Raw genomic sequence first — 17,522 nt, 5'->3', positions numbered from 1 at the left:
TTTCCACGAAAATAGATTGATACTCCCTAGCAGAGCAGTCAGTGAAAACTGCAAACCGCAATCAGTAGAGCGCTCAAATACAGATCGATACTCTCTAATAGAACAGTCACTTTGTAGTGATATACTCTAATAGAACATTCACAGATTAAAATGTTCCAAGTTGTAAGAAATGTTGCTAACCTAGGAGCATAGTGCACGTATAATGGGAACACTGAAGAGCATAATAAGTGAAAAATTTGGGAAATTCCTATTCTGATCAACGCCACTGTGATTGGTACTTTATCAAGAATGACTGGCAAACACGTACTACAGAGAACAAATGATCAATTATCCAAAACCTCTACTTACATGTAGTTACAAAAACAGCAACAAAAAACAGAAGAAGTACATGTACACATAAGCTGTAACTATATTATACTCAGTATAATTATATTGATTCAGTTAAACTGGTCCAGGATTTGGAATAACGTTAATAAGTGATCTTCTGCTGTTTACAGCACTTGGATATACATACACACGCATCCATGTACATCTATTAACTAATATTATATGTTTAGCTATTACAACTACACACACATTTATAATTATACATGACTATATATTGGTATTATAGCTATGGAATTTGTAACTTTCTAAGCAGATTCACAGGAGAACATTTTGATGCAACCATTCAGACTGTCACAGACATAGCTGTTACCATCAGTGCCTATAGCCACTCCCCGTGGATTTAGAAATTGAGCATTGCCAGTCCCTTTTGATCCAAACTGATGAACACATGTGCCATCTTTACTGTAAACTAACACACGATGATTTCCAGTGTCAGTAACCAGAACAAAGCCATCTTCATCTATAGTCAGACTACGTGGGCCACTTAACTTTTTCGTGCCATAATTTCCCATGTATTCACCACGCAATGTAAAAATTCTTATACAGTTATGGCCACAATCAGTAGTAAGCAATTGGTTATTTTTATTAACAACCACCCCATGGGGGTTGTCCAGTAATCCCCTACCAATGACTTGACAATACTGGCCATTGGTTTGGTACTTTACAATACAATTGAGGTTTGAATCAGCAACAAACACATCATTGCCATGAACTGTGATGCCCACTGGAGAGTGTAGCTGTATACCACCATGTTTCCCAAAGTGAAGAAGATGGTTACCACTTATCTCAAACTTTACAATTCGATGATTATTACAGTCTGCTACATACAGGTGATTGTTGTCATCAAATGCAACGCCACAAGGGCCATCCAGTTGATCTTTGTTATGACCTTTACTTCCTACTTTCCAAAGCAATTGACCATCTTTGTGAAATACATGTACACAGTGGTTCAAATGATCAGCTACAGCCCATGCTCCATTTTTGGCAAATGCTATGCCCCAGGGTCTTCCCATCTTGCCACCACTGTGAACTATGTTGCAAGGTGATCTCATTAGTGGGTAATTTTTGCTAACTAAAATACTGTAAGGACTACCTTTGATCTGCTGCCCATCAATAGTCACAAACATCTTTAATGTTCCAATGTGTTGTGGTAAGAAGGAAATATTGTAGCTGCCATCATTGTTATCTTTGACTTGTGTAGCAGTATTGGCACCTTTGCTTGACTCCATCCTCACTGATACTTGGCTTCCACCCTTAGGGTAGTGAAGACCATTGCTGTACTTTGTAACCACTGAAACATCTGTATTAACTCCTACAAAAGCACATGGCTTAGGATTTGACATTTCAGACTGTAGAGGGTCAACATGAAATAGCAATTCACCAAACTGTGGAAGAGACACTTTAGTTGGAAAGAATTGTAATTCACTTGTCACAGATTGACGTGAATTTAGTTTCTCAAACTTGCTAGTTAATTGCTTCAACCGGTCTGTTATTTCCTTCTTGGATGATAATACCACTTGTTGGTCAGTACTATTTTTGACAGAATCATTTAGTTCCTTTAGCTGATTAAGTTGAGTTAATGTAGTTTGTATCTCGCCTAAACGCGTCACAGATGATTTTTCAAAGGCAGCTATTGTACAGTTTACTTCTTCCATCTTTTGTCGCTTTTGATCCATTAACTGTTGGTACAATTCATCATAGTAGGAATTAATTTGTTTTTGAGCCTCCCTGCTTTGCTTCTTTAAAATGTCCATTGTTGTTTTGAAATTTTCACAACTTTCAGAGAGTGTCTGCATCATCATATCTATTGTTGTTGTGTTCTCCTTCAACTTTCTCTTGTATTCATTGGTTGTACGCTTTAATGAATTATAGTTGTGGCCATTGTGAGTTTTTACTGTACAGTAGATACACACCAGATCTTTGCAAGTCTCACAAAAGTACGCTATTGGCTCATTTTCATGCTCCTGACATTTCAATTCTTTCATTACAGATCTAGACATGGTTTGGAGTAGTGTCCTATCATTTGATCTTAACTGGGTTAATTCAATAATGCCATGGCCATGAGATGTGCATGGTCGCTTCATGTGATATTCCTTGCAAACTTGACAGAGGAAACGAGAGCAGTCAGGACATAAAGCTACCACAAGATCATCATGTTCACAACTGTCACATTTCACCAGTCCTTGTTTTTCTTCACACTTTGAATTAACTTTGTGGTGTTGCAGTATTAACTGATCCAACAGCTTGTTGATTTGGAAATTATTCTGCAAACTTTTCACTCCTCCAGCAGGAACCATTGTTTCCTTTCTGCATTCAGGACATGTGATCTTGGAGTCTTCCACTATCTTCACCAAACACTCTTCACAATAAGAATGATAACATGACAGAAATTTGGGGTTCTTGAACAGTCTACGACATACTGGGCAGCTAAGAGCTTCTGTGGTCCTTTTCAAAGCATGATCAGGAGCAGTACAGGTCTCCATCGCCGGGAACTCAGACATGCATGCAGTTTAAATTTGAAGTAATAACAGATCCAAATTCCTCTGAGCTAGCTAGCGTATATCAGTGGACTGTTAAAGCCTATAATCATACAGCAGAAAAAAAAATCTTAAATATTATAGCGATTAGCATGCACTACTTAATTTAATAATCAACCACATACAGTAGCTACCTTTTCAGTGGCTTTTGATTCGCACTATCGTTCGACGATTAACACACAAGAATACCGCGGCACTTAGCTACTCGCGTTGGCATATAATTCAGGTAGGTGTGTCACCTAAGCCCTTTTTGTCTCTAAATTATAAATAATAGCAGGGAAAATCTTTACAAATGTCCCCGGAAATGTCTAGCGTATATGAACGAAACAAAAATCCCACAGTTGCATGCTTTAGCTAATTAAGTAATGCAATAGTGTTAGCTATCTCAGCGGTTTAGCACAATTATATTACCGGCCCACGTGTCATACAAGGCGATCGTTTCCCGATATACTGCCCGTTTACGGAGTGCATCCTGAAAGCTACTGGCTAGCTTCCAAGTAGTCATACCACTGTATGCTGCCAGGTTATGCTACCTACAAATCATAATATGCCACAAATAATGCCTACCCAGATCAGTTAATCATTCAGAACTCAGTGAAAGTTGTGTGCGTGTGTGTATATAAATACGCCCATGCATAAATGCTGCAGGCCATCTGTTTATTCTATTTGTAACCCAACACAAAGGGAATTAATCCATCATAGCATATAAAGCAGCATCCACTGCCAATCCCACAGTTCAGCAAAATTTATTACAATTCCCTTATGCAATCTGTTGTTCTAATAAAAGCATTCTTTTTCGCATAGCAATGTCCAAACATTACATCATTGATGCACTGTTATAGTACCATCAGCATTAATATAATGTGACATCCTATCATCTAAATAATGAGGAAAATAGTTCATTCCTATAAAAAGAGAACACAAAATATTTACACATCATTTGTCAGTGCTCACTTGGTAGCATCACTCATGTAGTCACTTTTACTATGGTGAATAGGTGTCATGAAGTTGACTAGTTTGGAGTGAACTTCTCCCTCCCTGTCATGACCAACAATATAGTTGTAACACTGTACCATTTAGTTGGAAACTTTCAAGTGACAAAAATTTTGCAAAAATGTGAGTTAGAATTTATTCACAGGATTATAATGGTGATACATGTAACCTATAATTATAGTTTCACAAAAAGTCTGCCCTTAGAAAATTTCTGGCTACATGGTGCAAACCTTCACAATGTTTCTAATTACATAGCTTTCATGTTACGGTGACACTCGATATCATGTCAACAGAAGTCCTTCCTTTTCTATATCCAACTGGTATGCTAGTACTTTTTTAGGGGGATGGTACAAAGGGTAACTTTTACTATGTTATGCTTCTATTCTAGCAGTGACACACAAGAATACAATCAATAGAGGGTTTGTATGCAAAAAGTATTTTAGCATGAGTTATAAGATGCACTCAACAACTGTTGTTAGTTTGTCATTTGTGAGGTTAGTTTCAATGGCATATAATGGGGTAAACACTCTTGCTTAAGCAAGGTCACCGGACCATGGTTAACCAACTACAAGTCAAAAGCTAGTATAGGGTTAGCATTAAGTCGGACAAGCATATATACCAAACTTTTGTAGAATAGTCATGAACATTAATACTTTGTAGGATTTTTGACCACAGCTATCCAACGATTAACATAGCGATCTTTTTCCTATACCATTATATGGCTGCAGCCTTCACCCATGGACTTTACAAATGTCAGACAAACAACAGGTGTTAAGCATTTTACAAGATTATCATTTTACATCATGATACTATTGCATACAATCCCTCTATGGACTTCTAGGAAACATACTTGCACTCTGTTACTTCTCTCTATAAGGACAATTTTCAATAGGGGAAATCAAGCACAACAATAGCTGCAATAATTTGTGGTTGAAGCCATACACAAAATCATTTATGACTTTGTATGACAAGCAATGTCACTCTTTCGAGTCCCTCAAACTTGCCCCCTTACTGGTGTTCTCCCACACTATCATGTTTATAAGAGACAAGAATATCAACAACATGCATGGCTAGTAACAAAGTTAGCTACATTACCAGAAGGGCTCTATGTTAGACTATCCTTAGGCTATATATTGCCTATGATTTCTATTGACAATATACAATTGACTGCATTATGAAAACTCTGTAACAGCATACTTGACTTGTATGAAAACAGATACCTTATTTTTCTGCCTTTACTGGCACGTGTGTCCACAGTTTTCTTTGCTCTTTTTCTCATCTTCTGTAACTCCAACAACTGCCTGAAACCATGGTAATTAGTGACTTTTCTGTAACCAACTCAAAATACCTTCCCATAGCTACTGGGTCACTGGTGTCAGTAAGTTTCATCTTGCCATTTATTAGTGCTTGAAGTAACTATTAGTACGATGGATAATACTGATAAACATCGCATGTCTTACCTGGTGATAGAAGTCATCATCATCAAATATTTCTTCCTCATAATCTCGTAGGTGGGCATCATGTGACAGATCACATGATCCAGGTGGTTTCCCTAGTATCTTGTACTGCGACCTCTTCAGTTGTGACCTTTTCACCAGTCTGGGTGTGTCCTCCATTACCTGGCAACATGAAAAAACATCACAAAACAATGATAATGTGACTTGAGTTTTATACCAGGACACCTATTCACAGTCCCATTTGCATTATTAGACATTTAGATCCTGAAATTAGGATATCTTAATAATGTACATGTAAATAACAAGACACTTGTCATACTATTACTGTAGTAACTTGTCTATGGTATCAGACTATCAGGATGCCCATACATGTGTACGTATACATAAGATGTTTATCATTGCTTCAGTGTATACAAAGAAATAATCAACTGATGAAAATTATCTTTGTGAAGGGATAATTTTTGATAATTTTCCCACACATACCAGTAACTAGTAACATGCTCTGCATAACAGGCTAAAATGACATCACTAGCAAGGGATCGAAGGGATTTATCTTAGTAGAAGGAGGGTAGAGTCTCCTGCAAGATAATATTTTTCCATTATAAATCTAGATAAGTTACCACAAGTCACATAATGAAAACCACAAATGAGTCAAAGCTGCACTCAGCTTCAAAAACAACTTCTTATAGTTTCCTATAGAATGAAGTGCAATTATCCATTGATTCAATAATTGCACTCTTCAAAGACACATTAGGTCAGACATAGCAAGCCACCACCGCTAATAGACTTATCACATCTTACAAGCCAATCACACCTGAAACCTAAATTGCCACAATAGCTGGGGTAAGTGCAATCTTGCAGGATACATGGGGACTTACAGATGGGAATTATTGACACCCTGATATTGTACCATCAACTTCTATCACAACTCACTTGATTGATCTGAGTGACAATTGATTGGTCAACTTTCATGAAATCCTTGTTGCTGGTGACACGGCCACTAGCTAGGTGTGTCCGATCCTGCCACTTTGTGATCACATGATCACAATGATCCTTCAGGGAATGCTGCATCTTGGACAGGTACTCATCATCAATCCCTTCTTGTTGTTTGTGTGATGAAGTAGCAGTGGAGTTTGGTACAATGTGTTCAGTGTCAGGGTTGGATGTCAGCAGTGACTCTTGTACTATCACTAACTTGTTCATCAGCTCCCCCAGTTGTTTTTCCGCTAAAATAACAACAGATATACGTACAAGTCGGGAATGTTAACTATTTCTGTAGGTGGTTACAATGAAACCTGTGTGAATAGATTAAACTCAGTAATAAAATTATAAATGGTACCAGGTACTACAAGGTACGGGCACAGAGGAGGCCGGCAGCACTTTGTAAGCGTTACTTAAAACTATTTCATTAATTGCATAGTTTGTCTGGAATTTCACGTGAGCGTCAATAGTCTCAATGCAAAACTAGTGAACGGTAGGGGTGACAGGGGGTTGTCATTTATTTGGATTGCGCTTTGTGTAAGCATTACAGTGGTGTATTCTGTTTTGCAAAAACACTTGATTTTCTAGGTGAAATCTATAAAACACGTTTGCACTCGTAGCAATCTAACACTAACCAGGTATCGATTCGTTAAAAAATGCTATGATACTATGCATACTTCACATCGTCCACAAGTTTTATTTTGTCTAGAAAAACAAAAAATGCATAAATAATTTAATGGCGCTTAAATTGTTGCCGACCTTCTCTGGTACGGGCAATAGTAGTTATTACAGCACTACACAATATACAGTACCACAACATGTCATTAAGCAGCGAAATTTGAGTAATAAGAGAGAGAATGTCTAATGCTTAATGCAGTGGAAAATGATTAAATGGCTTCCTTTTCATATAAGGTATAGAGTGTAGTGTTTGTTCATCTCATTACCACGGTTACATGGTGATGACGGTATGTTCAAAGGTTTTTATTCCACTGAACCAGCAAATCACCCAAGACTGAGTGAGAATAATATAAAGGACAGTACTCTTTCAATTATAGTATGTTTGGCTGTGAGCCCGTGTGTGTGTGTGTGTGTGCGCATGTGTGTGTGCGTGCACGTGTGTCTGTATGTGCATGTATCAGGTACATTTCACTGACCATAAACATCATCACACTAATCCGCACACTGTTCATTTGTTCTATTACAGTAAATATGGAAAATGTCAATGAGCTGACCACACTGAGCCTTACCAAAAATTATGTCAAATGGCCACTGCAGTGTGGGGACATTCGTAAAATTTGTATGGGCGACTTTGGAAGAAAACTTTTCAACGGCAATATCTCAGCCAAGACGGAAGATATCGAGCTCTAACCAGCAGGTACAGTGATAAATTAGCTGAAAGAATAGGAATCCAATATTGTTTGAAAAGCAACCAAAACTCGCTTTTATGTACTTATTGTAATGTCTTATAGCCATACCTGCCAGTTAGAGTACGGTATCTTCCTTCTTGGCTGAGATATTTCCGTTCAAAAATTTTCTTCCCATATAAATTTTATAAACGTCCCCACACTATAATGGCCATTTTTATGTCTGTGACGTAAGGCTCCTTGACATAGCTCATAACTGGGGCAACCATTATACATATCTACGTAATTATAATTTGTTAATATGGAGCCATGATGGTGTAGTAGAAAATTCCAAGCAATACTTCACCTTCTGTGATTAGTTTCTCAGACATGGTTCTAACAGTTATCCTTGACGTTATGGTGTTAACAACAGTGCTGCTACTTCTCGCTTGATACTTATGTTTGCTACATACACGCCTTTGTGTCTAGTTATGAGAGGCAAAATATTACCAGACAGTCTACATCATGTACAAGGTTATGGAACTACATGGCACATACATACATACATACATACATACATACATACATACATACATACATACATACATACATATACATACATAGAGACGTACATACATACATGCATGCATGTACATACATACATACATATGTACCACATGCTACTGCTTCAGTGGCTGGTTGTTTGCCATGTTCCACAAATTCTGGACACACCTCATGTGATGGCAACCTGTTGCTGATGGTGAGCATCTTCTGGAGATGAATACGAACTTCTAACAGTCTTTCCCATAGTTCTGAAAGAATATGGATTGAATATGTAAACACTTTGATCTGCTGTTGTGCATTTTGCAACACCAAACCATTGGCCAACATGTCAGAACACTGTTACATTGACACCATATTTAGCTCTTACAGGATTATAGAGACAAAACCTATTACAATATTTTCAGAATACCAACACAATTATTAGGCATTTAATGAAGTCGAAAAACTCTCAATTCTCAGGAAGTTGCATTTATCAGCAAACTCAGGAATTACACATATAATTATATGTTTAAATGACTGCTAGTCACCTGTATAGGAACCAAATATCTCTACAGAACAAACAACCTGTAGGTGAGATCAAATTTGGGCAAAGCAAATGACAGAGTTAAATTGTACAGCATATTGGCAGTTTACTCCTCCTTACCTATCTGTTGTTTAGCAGCTTTTCCCTTTGCAATATCAGCCGAGATGTCAGGTATTGAAAATGGCTTCTTGGTGTCTGGTGATCCACTAGCATCATCATGTGATCCTGGCTCTGATGGCTCATCTCCATTCTCCATGTCCCTTTCTATTTCACCATCTCCATACTCTAATTCCTGTTCCTGATCTTCACATTCCATACCTGTGTAATATTCCACATGCAACTAAAGACAAAGTAACTACGTGCTTGTGTATGCACCTGAGGAAAAGTGGCCATCTGTGTATGACCTAATGGCTTGTGAATGTTACATAACATGGACCACCAATACTTGCTATATTCATTTGTCATAAATGATGAGAAGTATACTGGATTATGTGTAGGTCTACACACTGACACTACAGCCACATAATAAGTGGAGGGCTGGGTGATCGAGAATAGTTTCTGGGATCTGCACACAAGGCATGGATCTACATATGCACACTACAGAGGTTGACCTTTCTTACAGAAGCTAATTCATACCAACCATCACAGAGGGGAAACTACTGACATCCTGGACTTACAAAAATTGTGTGTAGATTAGCAATTGTGCAACACACCAATCAAATATTACATGTAACAATTAGTAAGCTGTGACCTACAGTAATGGCTATTCATACATCTTGGTATATAGATCATCTAGCAAATTATTCACACAGTAAGCAAGTTTGCTTGACATGTTATGGTTATATACCTTCACCCAACAGACTATGCATCAGAAGTGGAAAAGACGTGTATTTTCTATCGGTTGAACGAAGAGAATTAGACGGAAAATAACCTCTTTCCGGAATACTCAGCTCACGTGCCCAGCATGTGGGGCCAGTAGTGTGGTATATAAATGGGAATGTGTGAACATGTGCTCACTTCTACATTGCTGTTTCCAAGTGTAGGCTACATCCCGCCCACCCGCCCTGGTGTTTTCCTTGACTAGAGTTCAGCTGACTGGAGCAGAAATGAGGGCTTTGCTGTGGACTATCGATGCACACAATTTCTCATGCTAATTCTGTTTTCTGAGGGTGGTAGGCACATGGTTTTTTCCAGGCAGGCCAAAAAAAAGATGTGAAAGGTCTGTCTGGTTTTTTCCCTTGGTCCCACTTGGGCACAATGGTTCCAAAATTAATTGCACTGTGCAGGCCCCCATCCTCATAGATCACACAGTTGTGTTATGTAGTCTTTAGTGTAATGCCGATAGTTGTATGCGTTGTAGTGTTGACAAGTCATTATTAGTTGGTAGCCGCACTTAGCAGCTACGTAAGCCTAGAGTGTTGACAAGTCATTATTAGTTGGTAGCCGCACTTAGCAGCTACGTAAGCCCAAGGTTCATGAAATGGGGTGTTGAATTGCGGTAGTGGGGTGTGAATTGGGTGGTCGTACATAGTATGAGGAAGGAGAACACATTATTGGTTCAAAGTAACTGTTCTAAATGTGAGGGCAAACACACATGTAATGTACTAAACAACAGTTAGCACACAATGGATCTTACCCAAATATCAGATTGTATTTCTATAATTACCACCATCCTGCAATACACACACTTGCAATCCTAAGCTTGTGGTTGTGGTTAAAAGGTAATCAGAGTTTGCTAGTCTTATGCTGCAACTTATAAAGTATCAGGCCAACCATGATGGAGTTTTACATTACACATAATATTGAACTTTGCACAGATTTTATTTATTTTGAAAGGTTTTTCCAGGACACAGATGAAAGGTAAGGTAAGGCAAGGCTTTGATCACAGTTGCAAACCTAGCAATAGAGCAGTTTCATATCATATCACAATGCAGTTTCTATCTGGTATATAGTCTACTACAAACGTGACCATGGTCAAAGTGATGATGGTCAGTAGACAAGGCCAATTTTAATGTCAAACAACAGTCAAGCTCTTTTGGTGGTCAAAATGAGCATCATAGTGTATTGCATGAAATCAGTCAATGAAAAAGAAAAAAAAATCAACAGTCAAATTTGATCTTGTTAACCAGGCTGGTTTCCTGAAATCGTTTCTGTAAAAACATCTGTTTGAATGTGCCTATATACCATCTGTGATTATCACCCACATTAGCAACCCATCACTTGGTAAAAACTAGCATGTGAAATTATAAGATAAGCAAAAATTCATACAGATTAGCATTGTTTTGGATGTGCACAATGGTTGGCAATGATCAGGACTTAAGCACTATTGTACAAAACCCTTGGGGAAATTGAATGAACATGTGAATGTACCATCTCCGGATTTGTAACGCCAGGTGACAACATGTGGATCAGCTTTGCTAGAAGGGCCACAATTGACTAACCTGGTATAAAATAACAACTCACAGTAGCTTTGGCTGGCTCTAATTTACACAAAACAAGCAGCCACAAAACTTAGCCTATTATAGTGCATTTTTACCATATAGCAGGGGCACAGGCCCCCTCTGGGTTAGCTATTGCCCCCCTAGGTTTATACCTAAAGCCTTGAGAAATGGAAAGGTTTAATTGATCCCAAAGTTGTATAATCCAATGGTCAATATTCAATGGCATCACAGTAAAATTTCACCAAAATTGAGTATATTTACACCTAAATTTTCAAAATTTTCCTGGGGGAGCATGCCCCCAGACCCCCCCCTAGAATCTGAAGCGACTTACTTCGTCCCCTCTAGGTTTATATTCTGGGTTGAGCCCTGTATAGGGTTACTGACCACATGATCCGTGAAGTCTCGTTAATTTAAAGAGCCAAGAAAAGATGTACTTTTCTTGTGCTACAACATTGATATCACACTTGTGGTAGGATTCTGATATAGGTATAATCACTTGCTGCCTATTACTTTGACCACTATAAGGATGATCTGACAAACTGTACTACAAATTTGTATAGCTAACATGTTGAGTGCAACATGAAAATTGCAGGAAATGTCATTCAAATTCAGCTAACCGGATAACCGACAGTTGGCGTGTGCCTGGTTTACTGAAACTGTTTTTGTAAAAACGTGTGTGTGTATCTATCCATCTATCTATCTCCCTATCTATGCTTATCCGTATGCACCCATGTGAGCAAACCCTTTTAGTGGTAAAAAGCAGTCAACCTATGAAATCAAACACTAAATGAAGTCCATATTAAGTTTCAGCATAGGCAAAGTTTGCACTGAGGCAGTTTCTTTTCATGTTTGAAATACGGGTGTAGCAACTCTCTACAAACTTTGTGAACTTCCTTCCCATTAGGTTCTTCATGTATTTAACTACCGAAAAACACTGTGGCAGGCCTCTTAGGGTACTAGGAAATGCATATCTCTTAGACTCGAAAAGGGACGTGTCCCTACATATATGAATGAAAATGAACAGTAGCCTTGAGGTTTTGTAGAGAGAATTTGCGAGAAAAAACACTATAAAACAGTTGAGAAGATACTTCTGTGCGTAATAAGTTGTTGAAAGCGGTTTGTTCGAAATGCATTTCCTTAGCAATGCACAGCAACGTAATTAGAGAATTAAATAATTCACCAATTACGAAATTCAAACTACAGCAACTGTGCATAATTGCATTATTACAAAAATTTCCAGCTAACAACTATCACCTGGTTTTTAGAATTAGCACAACATCACTTGTTTACTATACAGAAACCTCCATATGATTATATAGTACAACAATCAGTTAACTACCCAGCCAACATTAACATGTTGCTTAAATAAATTAATGTTAGGTGTTTCAACAGCACTGCTGAATAAAGCATTCCATAACCTAATTGTAGAGGGGTAATAAGAGTAGAAGTAAGCATCAGTTCTTGAGTGTGGCTGTAAGAATTGTTGCCTCTATCTTGCAGTACAGCAACTTTTGTAGGGATGTCCCATTGTATACAATACGTGACCACAGTATGTAATACTGTATCCACGCATATTTTTTTTCAATTTAATTTGTAAGATGCCATTATACATGAAATATGGATCTCCTGGCTGATGATCACAGTTTACACCTTTTTCAATGTCCACAGCACCAAGAGAGAGAACTCATCATTGGTTAAATAGATGTGACATGGTCTGTGAAAAGAGGTCTTATAGCCTTTTCAATTGCATGTACTTGACAACCTGTAACTTGACTTGTGAATATGGTATCACCCTGAAATTTAGTCCCCTCATACCCCTAACATAGCACTATGGCTTGTTACCAGGTGCGCGCCTACAATCAGCCGCGCGCCCACAATCAGCCGCGCGCCCACAACCAGCCGAAGGCCGGCTGTGGGCGTGCCTGGTTTACTGAAATTGTTTTCGTAAAAGTGTGTGTGTGTACCTATCTACCTATGTTTGTCCGTACGCACCCACGTGAGCAAAATCATTAAATAATGGTAAAAGCAGCTTTTACATAAGAAGTACAAGATGAAGTCTATTAAACTTCTGCACAGGTGAACTTTGCTCTGAGGTGGTTTCTTTTTGGTGGACTGAAATACGGGTGTGGCGACTTTCCTCAGACTACCTTCCCCTTGAAGTTTTCAGGCATTTAGCAACCGAAAAACAACGGTGCAGGCCTCGTACACTACCAGGAATAGCCTATCGCTTCGAGTTGAAAGGGGGCGTATCCCTTACGTATGCAAACGAAAATGAAGAGTAGCTTTGAGGCTTTGTCGAGAGTATTTGTGGGAAAAAACACGTTAGTCACACTATAAAACAGTTTAGAAGATACTTCCGAGTGTAATGTTGGTAAAAGCGGTTTGTTATAACAAACGCTTCCTTAGCAGTGCATAGCAACGTAATTGAACAAATTACGAACATTTCATGAATTACAAAATATGAGAATTAGCCAATAATATTATTGCACAACCCAAAACTACCCTAGTAATACATTAGTTGGTTAATTCATAGTAGTATATACTGTCTATAGTTAATTCAGCTAGCTGCATGGCACCTGGTTTTTAGAAGTAGCACAACATCAACTTGGTATAATATGAATGAAAACTTGAGGAGTTATGATTAGTCAAACTTGGGCGTCACTATTCAGTGGACTGGACTACTGGACTGGAACACTGGACTGACATATTTTTGGTTTTTGCACATTCTATGGTTGGATTTTTGCTAGTAAGAACCCTTTGGGCACCTGCAGCCCACTTCTAAACACTTCTAAACACTGAAGACAAACAGTGGAATATGCGAAAACTGTCTCTTAATAATTTCGCTACTGTTCATTATGCCACTATACAACACTTATTCCTTACCTGGTGTGTAGTAATGCTGCAGGCAGTGCAGGGAATTCCACCAGTGAATGTGACAGCAATAGTTAACCAGCAATCAACTAGCCAGTAGACAATATCCCTCAAGATATATCCTTAGAGCAAGCTTGCAGCAAGCTAGTCTCATTAGTCTTGCTCTCACTAGTCTCGCTGTTTCAGTGTAGGGGCTTATCAAATAAAGATTATAAGTGCCCATGCTGAAATATCTCTAATTGGTAAGTCCCTGCACTGACTGGCCATGCTGGCGAGACTAGCTTGCTCCTCAAAGATATCTCGAAAGATTGTCTACTGGCTAGTTGATCGCTGGTGAACTATTGCTGTCATATTCAGTTCCCTGCACTGCCTGCAGCATTAATACACACCAGGTAAGCGGGAATAAGTGTTGTATAGTGGCATAATGAACAGTAGTGAAATTATTAAGAGACAGTTTTCACATATTCCACTGTTTGTCTTCAGTGTTTAGAAGTGGGCTGCAGGTACCCAAAGGGTTCTTACTAGTAAGACTCAATAAAACCAACCTCAGAATGTGTAAAAACCAAAAATATGTCAGTCCAGTAGTCCAGTCCAGTGTTCCAGTCCAGTAGTCCAGTCCACTGAATAGTAACCCCCGTTAAACTTGACAATTTGGAAAGGCTATAAGACCCTACAAATGATTAGTTCTGTCTTGTGTGAACAATTGGATCACGCAAAGGAGATCAAGTGGGCATGACAAGGTGTGTATATATGGCACGCAACAAGCTTTGATGTGGTAATAATAAATTTATACTGTAATTAAAGCACACCTGATTCCGAGCTGTCCTGGTCGTCATAACTGTCATCACTAGCCAGCTGGTCACGGCTGACCGGTTTTCCTGAGTAATACTCGTCTTCGCTTTCATCCACCAGTAAATTGGGTCTGCCAATTCCACGTACACGTGGTCCCTCATTTATTGCGTCGTTATCTTCCTCAAAATGCACTAGCTTCGCTCTGGTATCATCCGCTAGCTCTTCCTCCTCGAACAAATCCATCACGATTAAAAAGCGCTCTTAAGCCTTTTGCAAACGATTCAACCGAACCCGGCCGCTTTCGCTTCCCGGGATTTCTACAGTGTGTGAAATGCTCATGAAATACAATTACATAATACTTGATAGTTAAATCAACAGCTAGTAAACACTTGGATTCTATTGTTGCGGCTGTCACTAACATAGATGCTACCATTAGGACTGAGTGCTATTCCACGAGGACGACTAAATTGGCCGTCATCTAATCCCAGTGATCCAAAACAGTGTACACAACTACCATCTTCATCAAATATGGAAACACGATGGTTACCGGTGTCTGCCACTAGAATTAAGCCACTTTCATCAGTCACAAGGCTGCATGGATCCTTCAACTGTCCCCATTTGCTTCCTTCTGTACCGAACTTGACTGCCTTTTGAGTGTTGGGTGAGTAAGAATGAACACAGTGCAGGGAGTAGTCAACCACAAACAATTGATGATTGTTACTGAATGTTAGATCATATGGGAGCTTAACTGGTATTCGTTTCCTGCTGATCACCTGCCAAAATCGTCCATCACAATAGAACACCGAGATACGATGGTTGTCTTGCTCAGATATGTACAATTTATCGTTGCGTACTACAACACCTACAGGGAAGTTCAACTGGCCATTTGCTGATCCTTTAGTACCAAAGTGAAGCAAGTAGTTACCCTGCACATTAAACTTCTGCACTCTGTGATTTGCACAATCAGCCACATACAGGAAATTTTTACTGTCAAATGTAATTCCACATGGATTTGTGAACTGACCGTTGCTACTACCCAGGCCCCCAAATTTCCTGATCAGTTGGTCGTGGTTATCAAAAATGTACACACAATGATTGGAGAAGTCAGTTGCTGCCCAAATTCCACCAACACCAAATGCAACACCCCACATTTCACCCATGCTGCCATCAATGTTCAATATTTTACTGGGCTCACTCACTGATGAGTAGTTTCTGCAGACTGAAATAATAAATGGACTTCCTTTGATCTGCTCCCCATTAATGGACACTATAATCTTCAGTTTCCCAGGTTTGGTTGCTACAAATGAAGCGATGTAGCTACCATCATCATTGTCCACAACTTGCGCAGCTGTCACCTCAACTGAAACGGACTCAAACTGGAGTAATATCTTGCTGCCCCCTTTTGTGCAGCGACTTCCACTACAGCTATAAGTCTTGATCACAAATTGCACTTTTTGCCAAACCAATGAGGATCTTGGAAGATTGGCTGCAGTAGAGATACATGGGTTGATATCAGTGGTACGTGTAAAAACCTGGCCAAATTGTGGAAATGTTATTTCAGTGGGAACAAACGCTACAGTATCTGATTGTACTAGCTGTGCATTCAGTTGCTTGTAGTTGACAGTTATTCGCTGCATTGCATGAGTCACTTGATTCTTAGCAGACATGAGTTCTTGATCAGAGCTCTTCTGCATTGTATCTTTCAGCTGCTTTACACTCAGCACTTCTGCTTGTGTGAACTCTACTTGATCTAGCTGTGCACTCATCACTTTCTCATTCTGTGACACCATATCATGTACTCGCTGCTTTAGCAGCTTTTTCTGTTCCATCAACTTTTGTACCAAGTTATCATAATACTGATCGATGGTTCTATTAACTTCATCACCTTGCTCCTTTAATTTATTCTTCATTATGTCAATGTTATTGCGTGCTTCAGAGAGACCTCTGATAATGTCTTCAACAGGAGCAGTGACCTCACTTAATCTTCTTCGATGTGTTTCAGCTATCTTCTTCACCGTGTCATGACTATGACCAGTGTGGCCTTTAACTGTACAATACATACACACTAACTGCTCACATGTCTCGCAGTAATACTTGAGCTGTTCGTCATGATCTTTGCAAAGTGGGATATTTACCTTGGCCTGCAACGGTAGATCTTTAGTGGATTTTAACTCAGCTAAAGGAATCATATTGTGGCCCCGAGATCTCTTATCACGCTTGTGTGCTTCGTGGCAAAATTGACACTGAAATAAACTACAGTCTATGCAATAAACCACCACTGGATCATCTTCATCGCAAACATCACATTTCACTTCTTCTTCGCCCTCCACCTTGCGTTTCAGCACCAATTCATCCACCATGCGATTTATGAAGAAGTTGTTAGCCAAATTCTTTACTCCTCCTTCAGGAATCATTGTTTCTTGTCTACACTCGGGACAAGTGATTCTGTACTGCAATACCATCTTCTCCAGACACTCTTCACAATAGGAATGGTAACATGGTAGATACTTAGGGTTTTTGAATAACTGGTAACAAACTGGACAACTCAAGTTTTCTGTAGCTCGCTTTACATCCATGATGATTTCGATAACCTCGACCTCGCCCCTCGCTTTTACTGTAAATAACATCACGTG

At 39.1% G+C, this 17,522-nt stretch overlaps 3 protein-coding genes across 4 annotated transcripts; all 3 read right to left on the bottom strand.

Annotated features, from left to right (window-relative positions):
• Nucleotides 1-287: 287 nt before the first annotated feature.
• Nucleotides 288-3,151, bottom strand: LOC136258028 (tripartite motif-containing protein 2-like). 2 transcript variants are annotated; one of them, XM_066051330.1, is made up of 2 exons: nt 3,059-3,151; nt 288-2,967 (listed from the first exon to the last, which is right to left on the bottom strand). In XM_066051330.1, the coding sequence occupies exon 2, from the start codon at nt 2,886-2,888 to the stop codon at nt 633-635; it is 2,256 nt and encodes a 751-aa protein (XP_065907402.1). In that variant the 5' UTR covers nt 2,889-2,967; nt 3,059-3,151; the 3' UTR covers nt 288-632. The 2 variants fall into 2 exon arrangements, with proteins under 2 accessions (XP_065907402.1, XP_065907403.1); XM_066051331.1 differs by having other exon boundaries at nt 3,050-3,141.
• Nucleotides 3,152-3,694: 543 nt separating this feature from the next.
• Nucleotides 3,695-15,236, bottom strand: LOC136258682 (protein AATF-like). Its single transcript, XM_066052023.1, has 9 exons — nt 14,907-15,236; nt 8,906-9,103; nt 8,373-8,510; nt 6,308-6,600; nt 5,378-5,536; nt 5,266-5,333; nt 5,138-5,218; nt 3,879-3,962; nt 3,695-3,829 (listed from the first exon to the last, which is right to left on the bottom strand). The coding sequence occupies exons 1-9, from the start codon at nt 15,130-15,132 to the stop codon at nt 3,799-3,801; spliced, it is 1,278 nt and encodes a 425-aa protein (XP_065908095.1). The 5' UTR covers nt 15,133-15,236; the 3' UTR covers nt 3,695-3,798.
• On the bottom strand, nt 15,217-17,504 carry LOC136258680 (E3 ubiquitin-protein ligase TRIM71-like). Its single transcript, XM_066052022.1, has one exon. The coding sequence runs from the start codon at nt 17,463-17,465 to the stop codon at nt 15,261-15,263; it is 2,205 nt and encodes a 734-aa protein (XP_065908094.1). The 5' UTR covers nt 17,466-17,504; the 3' UTR covers nt 15,217-15,260.
• Nucleotides 17,505-17,522: the final 18 nt, after the last annotated feature.

Source organism: Dysidea avara, chromosome 6, assembly GCF_963678975.1.
Source record: "Dysidea avara chromosome 6, odDysAvar1.4, whole genome shotgun sequence".
In the NCBI taxonomy this organism is placed as follows: Eukaryota; Metazoa; Porifera; class Demospongiae; order Dictyoceratida; family Dysideidae; genus Dysidea; species Dysidea avara.
This window is presented reverse-complemented; position numbering and strand designations above follow the sequence as displayed.